This window comes from Hylaeus volcanicus, chromosome 7 (assembly GCF_026283585.1).
Source record: "Hylaeus volcanicus isolate JK05 chromosome 7, UHH_iyHylVolc1.0_haploid, whole genome shotgun sequence".
NCBI lineage: Eukaryota > Metazoa > Arthropoda > Insecta > Hymenoptera > Colletidae > Hylaeus > Hylaeus volcanicus.
The window spans coordinates 21,194,068-21,209,389 of NC_071982.1; the positions used below are offsets into that span (position 1 = coordinate 21,194,068).

Below are 15,322 nucleotides of genomic sequence, written 5' to 3' on the forward strand. Positions count from 1 at the left end.
ATATCACATTCACAAGAAGATAAGACTGCGTATTATGTCACGATTCACAAAGTATGCAAGGTTATGTCGCTTTCCAATCCCGGCATGGCATGTTTCCTGCGCACGCATTTATACTGATAGCATAAATCGTAATCAACAATATGAACTATATTCGACGACAATAATTGTTTTTTTAATGTTTAAACATTTAAATACTCTGTCAAATTATTTACGGAAATAGTAAATCTCATTTTACCGTAAGATACGGACTGCGGGTTATCCTCCCTGAAGAGAGGTTAGCTTAAGCATGGAAATGGACCCCGTTTGAGTGTAACAGAATGAATAAACAGATTATCAAAATGAATGCGTCTGTAAAATATCTGAAGTACAAATTACGTAAAATATGTCATCGTTTTTTACATGTTGAGACTGAACAGAAAAGACCGGTACAGTGGTTGAAGCCTGTCGGATACGAAACAAATATTACAATATACAATCCTATAACAAAATGTAACGAACCGTTAATTTTGAAAAATAAAAATGTTTTGACTTGGTATATTTGCGGTCCAACTGTCTATGATTCTGCACATATTGGACATGCTACGTAAGACATTTTAGGGATTGGTAATTTTGATATGTAAAATTTGTAGCAAATAAAAATATTATTTTTTACTCATAGTAAAGTCAGATCATTAGATCATTATACTATTAAAAGAATTCAGTTTTAATACATATTTTTCTGTAGGACTTACGTGAGGTCAGATATTATTAGAAGAATATTGTCAGATCACTTTAAAATAAATGTTGTAATGGTCATGGGCATAACAGATATAGATAATAAAATAATAATACGTTCAAAAGAAACTAATCAAAGTTGCAAAGAACTAGCACAACATTATGAAAATGAATTTATCGAAGATATGGATACATTGAATGTTGTTAGACCACATTTATATTGTAGAGTTACTGATTTCATACCACAAATTATTCAATTTGTCAGTAATATTGTAGAGAAAGGCAAAGCTTATGTTGCAGAAGATGGTAATAAAATATAATATGGAGAATACTGCTTTGATAATAGTGTGTTACTTCAATTTTAAGTGGTTACAAATGATCATTTCTTAATTGTAGGGTCTGTATATTTCAATACAAGCAAATATGATATGTATGGGAAGTTAATGACTCCTCCATTGCCTGACAGTACTCATCCTGAAAAAAAGTCTGCATTAGATTTTAGCTTGTGGAAAGCAGCTAAAAATGAACCATTTTGGAAATCTCCATGGGGCAATGGAAGGCCAGGATGGCATATAGAATGTAGCACAATTGCAAGGTAATATGCATCTTTAAGTCACAAATATCTTTGCATTATAAGAATACGAAATTATAATACCAAATTTTCATATAAATGAATATGTTACAATTAGCACAGTTTTTGGAAATTCTCTGGATATTCATAGTGGTGGGGCAGATCTCGTTTTTCCGCATCATGAAAATGAAGAAGCACAATCGTGTTCGTATCACGATGTTGATCAGTGGGTAAACTATTGGCTACATTGTGGGCATTTATTCCTAGATGATGTAAAAATGTCGAAAAGCCTAAAAAATACAATTAGTATAAGAGAGTTTCTTAACAAGTATACTGCAAACCAGTTTAGGATGTTCTGTCTACTTTACAATTATAGAAATGGTATATTTTATGCTTTTAAAAATTTCTAAAGCAATGAACAATTTTAAGTTGAATACAAATATTATAATAAATTACTTTCTTATATGATTTTTAGGAATTAAATTTTCCGATGAAGTGATGCTTAATGCAGTAAATTTCCTGAATAAAGCTGAACATTTCATTTGTGATTGTGATAATTATATTGCTGGAAGATGTAGTGTTGGGAATGTGGATGAAGTTGCATTATTTCGTGTAGGTTGCATTGTTAATTTATATATATAATGTGTATTATATAATAAAAATAACAATTTTGTTTTAGTGTTTGGATGAAACCAAAAACACTATTAATTTAGCCTTGGCAAATAATTTTAATACCGTACTAGCGTTACGATCGATCGAGAAACTAATCGATACAGGAAATTTAATGTTACATGATTCCCATGTAAGTATAAACAAATATGACTCTTCATTAATATTTTATTCATAGTATTTCCGCTATGTTTACTAATGAGATTAATATTAATTCTGCTTCATTAAATATAGGAATCTACAAATAGGTCTATACCTCCTGTAGCTGCAGTTGCAAATTATATATCATCAGTATTTTCAATGCTTGGCATTCAAAATTCTGAAATGTCATCTGAACATAAAACGAATAGCGTCATTGAACATCTCGTAAAATTCAGAACGATAGTTAGAAATAGAGCTATAGAACAGAATGTAAAAGATAAAATCTTACTTACCGCATGCGATGAAGTGCGATTAAACCTTTCCACGTTTGGAGTAATTATAAAGGTATGATACTAAAATATTCAACTTTGAAATTATATTTTTCATATGTCTGCGATTATAGTTTCGATTTTATTTTTAGGATCACAAGAAGGAAACCTCTTGGAGTATTAAGAAATATTGAATTAAAAAGACAAAAAGGAATTTGTATTGTAAATTGTTGTCTTAAATAAAAAAATGTTTATATATACATTTAATCTCGAACTTAATTAATCAGATGAACCCATAACATTCTTTGATTTTTTAAAATTACTATCATTCGTTTCATCAACATTTTTTCTTTTAATACCAGCTTTCTTTTCAGCTATTGTCTTTTTTAACCCTTTCATTTTTCTTGTTTGAATACTATTAATATTCTGTGCCCCGACATGTATACGCCCAAAGGTTGTTCCAAGATTATCCTTGGAAATATTCTTCTTCTTTTTGACCTATGACATTGAATAAATGAATTAAATCAAATTGACAAATCATTGTATTATACTTGAATAATAAAAGTGTTACCTTCAATTCTTTTGGTTTTTTACATGCTCTCTTAAAGAGATCTTCAGAAGCAAGCTTTGTACGTCTACGCAATAAATCTGCTCTTGGACCTATTTCTTCTAATTCAATTCTTGGTGTTCTACAGTCAGATTTTTTTAAAAGTATCCTAGAACACAATTCCACTAAATAAATAACTATTAAACATGAGAGTATTCAAGGAAATTAGTAGAAAAATGACTCACCTATAACTACGTAAAAGTATTTTATTTTCAACAGCAGTGAAACTCAAGACATGTTCAAGGCCTTGTAGCTGAATGTTTTCAGCTGCTTCTCTTTGAAACATATCCACAAATAAATTCTTTATTCTAACAAGCTCGTAATTATTTTCAAAAAGTTCACCATTGAAAACTAACAGAGGCTTTATCCCCTCAGAAATTTTTGGAACTTTAAAATCCTTTAAACCTTTGTAATTTTCTATACCAAACTCTGCCATATCTAATAACGTATGCTCGTACATTCTACCCAATACCAAATTATGAGGTCGTTTTTTATTATGTAAAGCTACCATGAAAAGAGACGCGTTAGTTTTAGTAGAAAACTTTTCAATGAGAGTCACATCTTCGAATGGCAATATATCATTTTTCTTTTGCATCAATGCAGCATTTGGTTTTTTAAAATCATACTGTAGAAGAGCATAAATTTTGTTAAATGTTATTGTAAAATATAATTTTTAATTAATATTACACACTTCAATTACCAGATCTTTCATGAGGTCTACTACAATTTGAGAAGTGTTCTTTCCTTTGAAGCATAGAGTCTGCTTGGCATCTTCTATTAATTTAGGCTCTTTTTTTAAAATAGCTCGCTTACCTCTATGAGTGGTGGGTTTGCTACAAAAAGAAATTCAAAACACAAAATACGTAAAACACTTATATGTATTTACATACTATCAAGTATGCATGCATGAAACATAACCCAAACCTGTCATACGCGTATAAGTTAAAAATACTCACACTACTCTAGTTATTACAGGCATTGTCAGTTCAATTACAGACACTGCCTTCCTTTAAATGGTAAAAGTATTAAAATTTATGGACATTTATCGTTGAAGATCCAAGCATTGCACTGTGCACGTGTTTCACTGTTTAGTAAAACCACACCATCAACATGAACTGGAGGGGGGATTATCACGCATGCGTGACAACAATTTGACAACTATATTTGAAAAACATGTATGTATTTCTAATTAGGGCTGGGATTATGTATTGAGTTTTTTTATTTAAAAAATATTACAAACCAAAACAATGTAATATCAGGTATTCACTGGATCAGTTCCTGCCTGTCCTTCCATGTATGCTCTTGTAACAATGCATTTTGTCATATGACAATAACAAGGAACGTCATGTTCAACTTCTAATGCATCCAGCAATATTAATTCTATGTTGTATTGTCTAGGTTTACATGAATTTCTTTTTAAATTTAATTTAAATGCGACAGATTCACCTTCTTCGACGTCTACATCCATTGGTAAAACAATGGCAGTTTGTTTCCAATGTGTGGCTTCGTCAAAAGGACTTGTAGATAATTCAGAACCATCTGGAAACTCTACAGAAAACCAAATACAAATTCCTTGATACTTTCCACTTTTATTGCAAACAGAAACATTCTCTTCCCCTCCAAGATGATTTAATTCTTCCACACTGATGCACTGTAAATCTAGCCATGCTAACAATTTACCTTCTGCTAAAACGTTCTTTTTATCTACAAGTAGTATCTCCGGTTTCATTGATTTTTCTTTTGTGTAATGCTCTCCAATACACCTATAACACAATAAATTTAAGGATAATAAATATAACAATAAAATAAAATGTATGAGCTACAATAATAAAATGTCATTACTTCATGGAAACTCCATAAATATCATCCCAAAAGTGATACATAGATGGTAATTCACACGGTGATGCATACAATTTAGCAACAGATGGAAATAAAATGCCATTTTCCTTCAAGAAATTATCTCTTGCAAAGAGAACTGTATCTAACATTCCTTCATGTACTAAATAAAAACCCATCCACTCTGAAACAATTATATCAACTTTCTCTAAGTTATTTGGGTCAATGTCTTCCACTTTACTGTGAATCGTTGTAATCTTTTCATACAGTCCATTTTCTATCACAACTCCTTGGGTAAGATCTACTATGTCGCTTGCTTCTATTGCGTAAACTTTTTTGGCACCTGCTTGTGCACAGAAGATTGATAATATCCCTGAAAATGTACAGTATTTTTAAGATTACTCAGTTAGATTTGATTATTTTAATTAAATAAATTACAAGATCCTACCAGTTCCAGCACCAACATCCATAACAACTTTATTATTAAATATATGTTTAGAATTCATTATAGCATTTTTATAAGCAAGAGTTCGAGCCTTATCGCTCAACATTAGTTGATGAACCTGTATGCATAATTATAAACAATTATGTTTTTACATATAATTATATTAAATAATAAATATTTACATACATCCAGTGTTTCGTAACTTTTAAAATATTCATCCATGTTATTAGTTTATTTAGTGGCAGTTTATTATTTACTGTAATTCATAGTAAATAAACATATAATTATTGAAACTAAATGTTTTATTTTCTTCTCCTATTTCACGGAGTTCCTAACCTCGATCTATAGTAAACATTCGTAACACGTGCTTGACGTTCGTCATTAATGGTTTTAAATCGTTACAAAAATGATACGTTTCTGTATGAATTAAATGTATATTTGTAATATTTATTTTATAAAAATGTACAAAATTAATATAATTAGCTTCTTAGACAATGATTTGATATTAACACATGCTTATATTCATAATTTCTATTCTACACATGTACAAATATATTTATCTTATGAATTAAATCTAGAAATAGATTGTTTATTTTCAACAGCCTTTTGTAGTTCCCTTTCCTTCATTAATCTTTTGTATTCTGCTTGCTTCTCCATCTGTTTTCGCTTCCGTTCTAATCGTGATAGTTCCACTTCGGATAACACTAAAATTTTTTTTTAATATTACATTTTCTATTATTATCTCTTTTAAGATGTTTACCTTTCTTCTGAGTTTGTTCCTTCTGATTGTTAAGTTGTACTGTTTGAGCACTTACAACAGTATTTTCTTGTCTCTCTGTTTGCTTCTTAGATTGGACCACTGTTGTTTGCAATAATATTCGCTTTCCGTTATCATTCTGGCTTGTGGGACATGGTATATTTTCTAAGAAAGACCTGACATTAGAAATTTTGCTAAAATTATATTGATAAAATATTTTGCAAGCACCTGGATTGTCTTTTTCTTCGTTATCCTTATGACTTAGAAGGGGAGTTGATTGAGCACATGGTTTAAACTTATCAGTTTTTAAATCATCTATAGAACACACATCTTCTTTTCTAATAGTTTGTATCACTGAATTAGACGACCTTTTTATCAAATTTTGAATTTCAGATTCTATTGTTTTACCAAAGCATGATAATACTTTTTTAAAAGCATCTGTTAAAGAACCCTATACATAAAAGTACAAACATCATTTTCAAGTCTTAAACAAATATGAAATATTGAAAAAATGAACATACAATTCTAGCCATATGTATAGATAATCCTTTTGAAGTTTCCTCTGCAAGATAATATCCCATATCTTCATGAAATGTTCCATCTTGCAATTGAATCTTAACAAATGTCACACATCCACAAGTATATTTACTCATAAAAGTTTCAACAAAATCTAAAATCGATTAAGTTCGTTAAAATTAAATAAAAAACGGTTAGTAAATAAACAAGTGCAAGGATACATACCAATTGATTGATTTGTTACAGTATGATTCCATTTTCCTTCTCCAAATATTTGATTCGCTAGAGATATCAATTCATTGTTAAATGTCACTGCTTCTTGTATATTAAACTTGCGGTCAGTCGTTTCATTTGTCACACTATGTTTTAAATTTGTGGATGGCTAAAAAAACAGTAACTTTTCATGTGATTTGCATTCAATTCAACCAATCAAGTCTTGTAAAACTGTTTGTCAGGAGTGAAATACTTACAATTTTTATACAAGAAGGATAACTGGTCCCATTATTCATGGTAAATTGTTAAAAACAAGAAGCTTTGCAACTGTGTAACAAGTGTTTCAAAAAAGTAAACACTAGTGAAACAGGAAAGGCGGCATTTCGCAATCATGCGCAGTAATTTACTGTAATGGAATTAGTATGCTATTTTTATTCTAATACTAATGCTTTAATATTAATTAATCAAAGGAATTCAGTATTTTATTTACTTACATCATTTTATGTTGCTATCAGATTAAAAAAAAAAAAAAAAAAAAAAAAAAATATGTGAGAATATACAGAAGTATATTTATATATAAATTAGGCGCGTTAACGGGGCAATAGTTGGTATCGCAATCTCGCGGTGAACAGCCCGAACTAAATTACAAATTCCCTAGGGAATATGTAGGGATACTACTGTAGTAACTTGACATGTTTTCAGACATGTTTTTGAAGATAAACGTATTATACCTCGTATCCACATTTGAACCAAAGAGTTCTTTGATTTGAAGATTGAGAATGAAATACTACGAGATTTAAATTTCTTACATGACGATTCGTCAATTGAAAAGAACATAACTCTTAGGGCTGCATCTTTGCGGAGGGAAAATCAACGTTCGCACACATTTCTTATTGTCGTACGTTTTTGTAAGTTACAAATTTATACAAATGAATGAATATCACCGAAATGTAATCAGTTCGATGTTGCGCTACCTTCGTTTGGTAACCCTCTAGCTAGAAATGCGTCAGTACGCTTTGCTCTAGAAAGGTGATTCACCGAAGCGTAACGTTACGTTTGTGTGGGTAAGTCACGATTTCAATGTAAATGTCAGCGAACATGACTAAAACGTACTATCGATAAAAGATCATTGACGTAATAGCGTTGTGCCAGACAGCAGAAAGTAAGAAGCTGTTTAGGAAAAGTCTCTGAAGCCAACCAAAAGTTTATTAATATTCCCCATTCCACAATTGACCACGCGGCGATTCGGCATATAAGAAGCATAATATTATGACGAAAGTAGAACGATATATCTACCTGTAAAAATCGCAGATGAAAATAAAAAGAAATTCGAAGCACATTTCCAAACAGTTCATTAGTCCATATTTTCTACTATTAAATTTGTTTTATATGGATATCATTCAGACTCTACCCGTTTTATTTAATTCACAGTTACAAGGCTCAGGTGTAAATTTATTTATAACTAATCGATTGGCGTAATAAAATACTATCATTTACATATATATTTCCAGACCCGTTGACTTCCGGTTTCAGTCGTGAACGCACCTGTACACGAAAGAGAAAATGTATAAATCGGAGGTAGTTGTAATCAATTATATTTTTAATTGATTTTTATTTACAAGAAATTATAAAAAATTAATTTGACCATTGTCTTTTTGCAGTTGCAATATCGAATCAATCAATTGTTGAAAAAGTTGCGGGCGAAGTATCTGATGGAATATTAATTGAAAATTTCTGCATCCGAGAAACGTCTAATTAAACATTACCGTTTCATGACTCTCATCCGCCTAAAGTTCTCCAGTCGTCTTTTGTTCCTGTTGGCATTGGCTTTCGCTTCGGTGGCGGCAGCGTTCGCTTTGGCTGCCGCTCGATTAGTATTGGTGAGTTCCTGTCGGGCGAGTCTCAACTGATTAGACAGTTCCTCCACTCTCCTCTTCGCTGCTTCTAACAGTTCCTCTTTCTCTCTTAGGCTCTTCTGTGCTCCGTTTGCGGCAGCCTGGGCATTCGCTGCGTTCGCCTTGGCTGTTTGCATTGCATGCGTTAATGTCTTCAACTGCATCGCAACCAATGAAACAGAATTGTAAGGTGAATTGCGTCTACGTATCCTGTGAGAAATTATCGTTGAAACCTTACGAGGTCAAGTCCTACGCATAACAATAATAGAACGATACACGAAGGAAACGGAACTCTCTTAACGATCGTGTATCGTTTCTACATATTTTTTATTTATTTTTAGTACTTCGTGTCGTTAATTATACTACAACTGTACGTTGTATTATATTTCTCTTTAAATATTACGGTATAAAAATCTACAATTTGTTATGAGATTTCTAAACTTGTTTAGCTCAACTTTGAAACATCTCGAAACGATCTAGGATGGTAATTGTAATTAATCTTTTTAAATGAATTCTTTTTAGTAACATGATTTTTTAATGAAGAATGAATGCACGGATGAAGTCACCTGATCCTGTGATTGGCGTGCCGCCTGTATCGCAGAGTTGACATTGGCTTGCTCCCGTTCGAAAGACGAGGACTCTTCTTGAACGACCGATTGAGCTTCCTTTACTTCCTCTTGTAATTGTTGTACTATCATCTTTTTCGTTGTGAGAGCTGCTTCGGCAGCTTTCGCAGCTTGCACTGCTTTCTCAGCCAACTGTGTTTTCACCTGTGGGACCAAACACATTTATCCTAATTTAAAAAATGAAAAATCTTTTGAATCGATAATAAAATATTTGAAAAATTTAAATAGAACATTAACAAGTGTTTATCGTTTAAAAATGACTCCCACTCTTATTTAAATATTTTCAAATATTTCAAATTCTTAATAATCGATCTATCGCAAGCTATACATATAAGGAATATTGGACAGAAACGAGTACTTGACGTGCAGCTTGCTGACCAGCGATATTCTGAGCATCCGAAGCAGCTTTGGCTTCCTGCGCGGCTTTCTGCGCGATCACGCTACTTTTTTCGGGTCCTTTCTTTTCGTTACTCGGCGTCCCATTACGGCAAGTACGTCCATTTTCGACGTAACGAACCTCTCTTTGATTCTAAGAGAATGTTTAAGTAACACGCATAATCTCTAAACAAAATTTCTAACATTCTCGTAAATAAAAACTTGCAAGAAATTTAAGTTATTTTTATATAGAACATTGTAAGAGATCCGTGTAAATTTTAAATGTAACGCCAACGGTATACGTAAAGAATGTAATGTAACATATGCTAATTAGCAATGTATTAACGCAAAACTCTATGATAATCGATAAAATTGCAGTTACAGGTTATCGACGAATGTTTCGCGAAAAAAGAGTGTATGGCAGTATAACAGTGGGATAAATGGCCGATTAAAAGTAAAATTAGACTCACTACATCGACTGGAACCTTGTGAAACCTTTCGCAACCGAGGTATTCGAACGTCAGCATTACTAAAATGTTGCATTTGCTTGGTTATAAAGGGAAAATTAATTGTCATTTCACTGGTGCTCACCCATATAAAGGACGTAGAGGAGGTACATGCTTGGAGATTTAAGTTAACGAGGGATTGTAATTCGTATAAATCATCATATAGAAAGATAGGAAATTGAGAGTACTTAATACGTCGCGAGAACGTACATTCACGCGAGAAACGGATGAAACACGGCTCTATCGAATTTTACATATCGAAATTCACATGATCGTGCGGTATTAGATTCAATATTTATACGTATATATGTATGTAGATTCGATATGCATCGAACATTTTAATAACAGACATTTGTTCGATTTATATTTGATAAATGATCGACTGATTTCCTTGGGAAATAAAAATAAAACTCTCTTTGCATTTGTATCTTATAAGGTAGAAAAAAAAAATGGAAGCGGCCCAAAGTTGTCGGTAATGTCCTCAACCCCTTCCGCAACTACCACGAGCTTAGAGTACAGCTATAAGAAGTCCAATGGTCAAGTAACTGGTATCAGTTCTTAGTTGTACCCTTGAGCAAAGACAACACTGCAGAGATCCTTTATACCGCTGTACCTGGAACCGTTTCGCTATACGTGAGTATTAACATTTCTTTGACAAGATATCTAACAGATATTCAAACCTCACCTTAGTTTAAAATAATGCGGTGTGAAATAACTGATATATTCATTATTTTTTTAAATTTTTGGCTCAGATCATTTTTATAAATATGGGTTCATTTAATGTTAATCGTTCCTTTTCTTCAAAGTGTACAGCTCTAATCCAAACCGATGACGAGAGAATTGCTGAAAATACCTAAAATGCCTTAAAATGTTACCATTTTTAACGCAAAATTGTAAATGGTACTAACACATTTCCTGATCAATTGAATAAGATATTGTTTCTGGAAACAATATTTCCAAGTACTTTGTACACATTGAAATATTTTGATGTTTCGAAGTGTTCGTTAATTTAAATTTAATATACGTTAATTAAATAAATTAAACGTTTAACTTCTTTGTTACCAAGACTGTAATAGCAACAAATGGTGGTGAATAATTATAGTGGAATTTCTGCTGGAAGTGTCTGGGTTAGTGGTATCCTGTTTGGAAGGGGCCAAGTACAAAAATTCGTGATAAATATACAATATACTTTCACTTGCGCACAGTAGAGTGCAGTTTATGTGGTGAACGTGGCGGTAACTTCCAGAATGAAGTTGCACGCCCTCGAATTTTCTGGCCTAGACTGGTCGCCTTAATAGCGCATAACACAGAAACGTTATCCACGTTATACACGGTTACCGAGAAAAGTAGCTCGCATCATACTCGTAATTTCATATTTAATAATTTCATATTTAATAATTAATTTATATCGTTGCACAATTGTATGTAAGTAGGAAACATAATAATCTAAGAATGCACGATGAGTACTGCAATAATGATATTTAATTTTGATTAAGCATTCAAAATTAAATTATAGTTTGCTCTGTTACGTAAACTTTTAGAATGATTACAGTGAGTTCCAATTCCTTTGTAATTATTTATTTTCAATTTGGTTGATATGAGATATCGACAATGTTGCCGATGGAGGCTACTGATACGAAGGTAACAACGATGCTTGGGCAATATTACTCACGTTTCAAGCATTTACTGGGAAAGCCAATCCCTTGACATGTATTCGCAGTCTCAAAAAATTCCTAATGGAATGCGCACGAATGTAGGATATGGTAGATGAATCTACATTTACGTTAACTAATACCCTCTGTCGCGTGTATAGCGGAACACTTAAAGTTTTCTTTTTTTTCTCAGGATTTTTCTCAGGAATGCGTTTCTCGTTTCCACATCTCGGCAGAACAGTTTAACATTTATTACACCTGGAGTCAGACCATTACCAAGAGTTTCAAAAGAACAGACGCTTGCGACAATAGTATCAATTTTCGTTTCGATTTTCTTCAATTATTCTAATTGAAGATATTATTCTAATTATTCGAATGTTAATCTCAAACCGAAAAGTGAGTCAAGATCAACCTCTTCGGGGACGATTTGTTTCCCGTTGTTATCAAATTTTTGTTCTTTTTATTATCGACAGTAATTGTAACTGTAAAGAAAAAACTAAACGTCCATATACGTGGCCAAGGGCGTGAAGAGGTTAAACGTGTTGTTATATTTTGTTTTAAACAAAGGTGTTTACAGTACGTTAACGTGTCCGTACAATGTAATGATCGCGCAAAACAAAATCTGCCTAGAACGGTTCAATTATGCGCTCACGTACGCGCGCTGCTTTCTAGAGCGTAACGAAACTGGACTTTTGGTTTTAAATTGCGTCAGAGTTGGACTAGACAGGCGGCGTGTGCGTCATGAATGGTTTATGTCATTCAGGAATTTCATAAAAAGACACGCAACCGATAATTTGCAAAGTTTACGTCTTTGGTTCGTCCTATTAGACGAAAACATTATTCCATTTATTCGATTAGACGAGTCGCAACGGAATCGATTGAAAGTTATCGAAACTTCGCTTTACGGAATGAGTCATACGTCTGATTGTGAGCTTGATTATGGCTTTCTTCACGGCGACGATGATACAAAATCAAGGGTACAATGAAACTGTACCCTAAGTAACAAACGGATCAAACAATTATAATAATAACGATTATAAACGAGATCGTCACTTCATATAACTTGAGTGAAATCGCTTTAAAATTAAATAATAAGATAAATAATAAGTTAAATAATAAAATTATACCGCGAGAAATATTTTACGCGTAATTAGAATTGTACAAAGAGGTCGATACGCTGCGAGAAATTTCTCTAACGAATACCAACCGCGTCCATGACCTTGACCTTGGGACGCGTTGAGTAGTATCCAATCTAAACCTATCCGAAACAAATATAATTCTCCGAATAATATAAAATCTTTCTGGATAGGGTTTCAGGCATTCCAGGCACATTTGCTTTGTTTCTATTCCATTAAAATAAAACGTTTTCTTCGCAGGAATCCCTTTCCACGAAATAGGTCCGCTTGAAAGTTTCGAGAAATGAGGAAAATCGTGCTACTGCTATGCATCTGTCTGGCACAAGGGGGACAAAGCAAAAAGCAAACACGCGACCAGCAAGCTGCGGGTTATGAGTACGAGTACACCCGACAGGAACCAGAGTTGGGTCTAGCCGATTCCCTAGCCTACGGAAACCCCGGTCCAGCCTTGGCTGCGGGTCCAATCGGCCATGGTCGGGAGCCTCCTCGGCCAGGCTTCAGCGTCGGTGGGCCTTTGGCCAGTATCGCGAAGGGGGCAGCGGACGAAGCCCATACCCAGCTGAGCAACCAGCAGACCGCCGCTGGACAGGCTGCCTACGTCGCCAAGAACACGTTGGCTCAGGCAGCGTCTCAATCGGCCGCCACAGCAGCCGCAGCTCTCGCTGGCAAGCAGATAGTCGTCCAGGGATTGGAGCAACAGTCTAGAGATGCTCACGTCGCGGTAGACGGCGAAAATCTCCAGCTACAGCAGGCTGTACGAGCGGCGAGCGCAGCCCGGACCACTGCCAAGCAAGCTATGCACCAATTGCAAGTGATCACTGCGGCTCTGAACGCAGCTCAAACGACGGTGGACCGCGCGTCGCAGGCTGCAGCGGAGGCCGCAGCCGAATTGGCGGCGCAGACCACCATGCTTGGTCAGGCAAAGGCAAGAGCCGAATCGGTGGACGAACAACTGACCTCTGCCCGTTTGGACTACGAGACGACCCAATCCGCTGCTCAAAAAGCTGCGAACGCAGCTGCGGCTGCTCAGAATAACGCCGCTGCTGCCGCTGCGCAGGTAGCGGACACCGCGGGCGCCTCAGCTCTGCTCAGCCATGCACCGGTGGAAGTTCAGCAATCTGTGAAGCTCCCCGAGGACAGTCCCCTTAGACAATTGCCAGCCACCGCGCACAACGAGCCCAGCGGTCTGTTTTCAGCTGCCGCGCTTTCCGAGGCTGACGGTCTCCGCGACTCCGGTGGTTACCTTGCGACTAGCGCGTTCAACGATCCCAGCGGTCTTCTCGCAGCTGGCGCGCTTTCCGAAGCTGCTGGCCTGCGCGGATCCCACGGGCTTCGCGAACAAGCTCTTCTGGGACCCGGTGGCCATCAGGAAGTCGCCGCCTACCGCGGACCCACCGGTCCCAGTGGCCTTAGTCGCTCGGAATTGCTCAGCTTGGCGAACGCTTTGCCTGTTGATAACTACGACCCCAAAGGCTATCGCTACTAGGTTCCTTTAAACTGAACAGTGGAATCTAGTTCTCGCCCTTTCTTTATTAAAAATAGAACGGGCTATGTCCGCGTCACAGATTATAAAATGAAACACTGGTAAAATCTTCAAATTTCGCTTCTATCCATTCTTGGACGTTTGCTCTTTTTATCTACACAAACACATTTGTAAAATAAACGAGTATTATCATTGGATATGTATAGTTTGTCGTAGAGTGTATAAGTATCTATATGAAGACAATGTTGTAGCTTTATTTAACGATGCAAATGTGAATAAAATTAATAAAAAAATAAATTAAGATGTATTGTAGATGTATTCTGCCCTTCTAAATGTTATAATATGCCGACACAAGTTACTACAGTTCTGCGGTAAAAATATATAAGCAATCTACGTGAAGTGTTCTTTAAACAGTTGTTTATGATATACATGATATATAAAACATGTTTTTTATTCGAACGAATAGCTGCCAAGTGGTGAAAGAGTAGAACTAAAATTCCGACCTCCGTACAGCGCACCACCGGGAAAACGCCCAAGTTTGTCCTCGAATAGTTTCAATTTTTCTCGCTAGATGGCGCCAGTTGACATTGTATTTACCGACAGATGTCGGTACATTACCACGCTGTCGGTAAATGCTATACAAAATGGCGCCATCTAGCGGGAAAAATTGAAACTATCGACGACAAGCTTGGGCGTTTTCCCGGTGGTGCGCTGTACGGAGGTCGGGATTTTAGTTCGCTAGTTTCGCCACTAGATGGCGTTTCAGTTGTTCTAGAAAAGCGCGCGTAATTTGAATTAGTTATGCGAACATCAAAATTACATTCAATCTTTTTATGTATACCCTTCGATATGTTTTCGAAATAAGAACTTATATTTTATCTTGCAAATATTGTGATAAGAAGATTACTTTC

The 15,322-nt window shown here is 35.0% G+C and overlaps 6 protein-coding genes across 8 annotated transcripts; 2 read left to right on the forward strand and 4 right to left on the reverse strand.

Annotated features, from left to right (window-relative positions):
- Nucleotides 1-317: 317 nt before the first annotated feature.
- LOC128879441 (cysteine--tRNA ligase, mitochondrial) lies at nt 318-2,631 on the forward strand. Its single transcript, XM_054128577.1, has 8 exons — nt 318-583; nt 725-1,020; nt 1,111-1,309; nt 1,404-1,666; nt 1,761-1,897; nt 1,965-2,087; nt 2,189-2,440; nt 2,517-2,631. Exons 1-8 carry the CDS (start codon nt 318-320, stop codon nt 2,556-2,558), a joined length of 1,578 nt encoding a protein of 525 aa, XP_053984552.1. The 3' UTR covers nt 2,559-2,631.
- Nucleotides 2,576-4,095, reverse strand: LOC128879445 (ribosome production factor 2 homolog). The gene is made up of 5 exons (XM_054128583.1): nt 3,928-4,095; nt 3,672-3,804; nt 3,157-3,596; nt 2,936-3,080; nt 2,576-2,862 (listed from the first exon to the last, which is right to left on the reverse strand). Exons 1-5 carry the CDS (start codon nt 3,948-3,950, stop codon nt 2,644-2,646), a joined length of 960 nt encoding a protein of 319 aa, XP_053984558.1. The 5' UTR covers nt 3,951-4,095; the 3' UTR covers nt 2,576-2,643.
- On the reverse strand, nt 3,988-5,620 carry LOC128879444 (uncharacterized). 2 transcript variants are annotated; one of them, XM_054128581.1, is made up of 5 exons: nt 5,439-5,620; nt 5,256-5,370; nt 4,814-5,180; nt 4,212-4,734; nt 3,988-4,129 (listed from the first exon to the last, which is right to left on the reverse strand). In XM_054128581.1, the coding sequence occupies exons 1-4, from the start codon at nt 5,472-5,474 to the stop codon at nt 4,227-4,229; spliced, it is 1,026 nt and encodes a 341-aa protein (XP_053984556.1). In that variant the 5' UTR covers nt 5,475-5,620; the 3' UTR covers nt 3,988-4,129; nt 4,212-4,226. The 2 variants fall into 2 exon arrangements, with proteins under 2 accessions (XP_053984556.1, XP_053984555.1); XM_054128580.1 differs by lacking the exon at nt 3,988-4,129 and having other exon boundaries at nt 4,143-4,734.
- A 60-nt stretch (nt 5,621-5,680) lies between these two features.
- On the reverse strand, nt 5,681-7,736 carry LOC128879446 (DNA repair protein RAD52 homolog). The gene is made up of 6 exons (XM_054128584.1): nt 6,996-7,736; nt 6,751-6,907; nt 6,531-6,679; nt 6,238-6,460; nt 6,013-6,174; nt 5,681-5,956 (listed from the first exon to the last, which is right to left on the reverse strand). The coding sequence occupies exons 1-6, from the start codon at nt 7,032-7,034 to the stop codon at nt 5,814-5,816; spliced, it is 873 nt and encodes a 290-aa protein (XP_053984559.1). The 5' UTR covers nt 7,035-7,736; the 3' UTR covers nt 5,681-5,813.
- Nucleotides 7,737-8,145: 409 nt separating this feature from the next.
- Nucleotides 8,146-10,161, reverse strand: LOC128879967 (uncharacterized). The gene is made up of 5 exons (XM_054129547.1): nt 10,105-10,161; nt 9,618-9,788; nt 9,200-9,403; nt 8,505-8,791; nt 8,146-8,283 (listed from the first exon to the last, which is right to left on the reverse strand). The coding sequence occupies exons 1-5, from the start codon at nt 10,159-10,161 to the stop codon at nt 8,268-8,270; spliced, it is 735 nt and encodes a 244-aa protein (XP_053985522.1). The 3' UTR covers nt 8,146-8,267.
- On the forward strand, nt 8,247-14,722 carry LOC128879442 (translation initiation factor IF-2-like). 2 transcript variants are annotated; one of them, XM_054128578.1, is made up of 7 exons: nt 8,247-8,316; nt 8,400-8,618; nt 8,708-8,818; nt 9,608-9,750; nt 10,013-10,143; nt 10,577-10,773; nt 13,169-14,722. In XM_054128578.1, exon 7 carries the CDS (start codon nt 13,212-13,214, stop codon nt 14,412-14,414), a length of 1,203 nt encoding a protein of 400 aa, XP_053984553.1. In that variant the 5' UTR covers nt 8,247-8,316; nt 8,400-8,618; nt 8,708-8,818; nt 9,608-9,750; nt 10,013-10,143; nt 10,577-10,773; nt 13,169-13,211; the 3' UTR covers nt 14,415-14,722. The 2 variants fall into 2 exon arrangements, with proteins under 2 accessions (XP_053984553.1, XP_053984554.1); XM_054128579.1 differs by lacking the exons at nt 8,247-8,316; nt 8,400-8,618; nt 8,708-8,818; ... (1 more) ...; nt 10,013-10,143; nt 10,577-10,773 and adding an exon at nt 11,804-12,188.
- Nucleotides 14,723-15,322: the final 600 nt, after the last annotated feature.

Excerpts from the sequence above, each read along its gene's own strand:
- LOC128879441 (XM_054128577.1), top strand. The coding sequence starts at position 318 with ATGAATAAACAGATTATCAAAATGAATGCGTCTGTAAAATATCTGAAG. Across the intron at positions 2,088-2,188 it reads TAATGTTACATGATTCCCAT|GAATCTACAAATAGGTCTAT; the intron begins GTAAGTATAAAC and ends CATTAAATATAG. Across the intron at positions 2,441-2,516 it reads CGTTTGGAGTAATTATAAAG|GATCACAAGAAGGAAACCTC; the intron begins GTATGATACTAA and ends TTTTATTTTTAG.
- LOC128879445 (XM_054128583.1), bottom strand. The coding sequence starts at position 3,950 with ATGCCTGTAATAACTAGAGTAGT. Across the intron at positions 3,597-3,671 it reads TAGACCTCATGAAAGATCTG|TATGATTTTAAAAAACCAAA; the intron begins GTAATTGAAGTG and ends GCTCTTCTACAG. Across the intron at positions 3,081-3,156 it reads ATACTTTTACGTAGTTATAG|GATACTTTTAAAAAAATCTG; the intron begins GTGAGTCATTTT and ends ATTGTGTTCTAG.
- LOC128879444 (XM_054128581.1), bottom strand. The coding sequence starts at position 5,474 with ATGGATGAATATTTTAAAAGTTACGAAACACTGGAT. Across the intron at positions 5,371-5,438 it reads AAAGTTACGAAACACTGGAT|GTTCATCAACTAATGTTGAG; the intron begins GTATGTAAATAT and ends TTATGCATACAG. Across the intron at positions 5,181-5,255 it reads GGATGTTGGTGCTGGAACTG|GGATATTATCAATCTTCTGT; the intron begins GTAGGATCTTGT and ends GTACATTTTCAG.
- LOC128879442 (XM_054128578.1), top strand. The coding sequence starts at position 13,212 with ATGAGGAAAATCGTGCTACTGCTATGCATCTGTCTGGCACAAGGGGGA.
- LOC128879967 (XM_054129547.1), bottom strand. The coding sequence starts at position 10,161 with ATGCTGACGTTCGAATACCTCGGTTGCGAAAGGTTTCACAAGGTTCCA. Across the intron at positions 9,404-9,617 it reads GTCAGCAAGCTGCACGTCAA|GTGAAAACACAGTTGGCTGA; the intron begins GTACTCGTTTCT and ends TTGGTCCCACAG. Across the intron at positions 8,792-9,199 it reads CACGCCAATCACAGGATCAG|TTGAAGACATTAACGCATGC; the intron begins GTGACTTCATCC and ends GTTGCGATGCAG.
- LOC128879446 (XM_054128584.1), bottom strand. The coding sequence starts at position 7,034 with ATGAATAATGGGACCAGTTATCCTTCTTGTATAAAAATT. Across the intron at positions 6,680-6,750 it reads TGTAACAAATCAATCAATTG|ATTTTGTTGAAACTTTTATG; the intron begins GTATGTATCCTT and ends AATCGATTTTAG. Across the intron at positions 6,461-6,530 it reads CTATACATATGGCTAGAATT|GGTTCTTTAACAGATGCTTT; the intron begins GTATGTTCATTT and ends TTTTATGTATAG.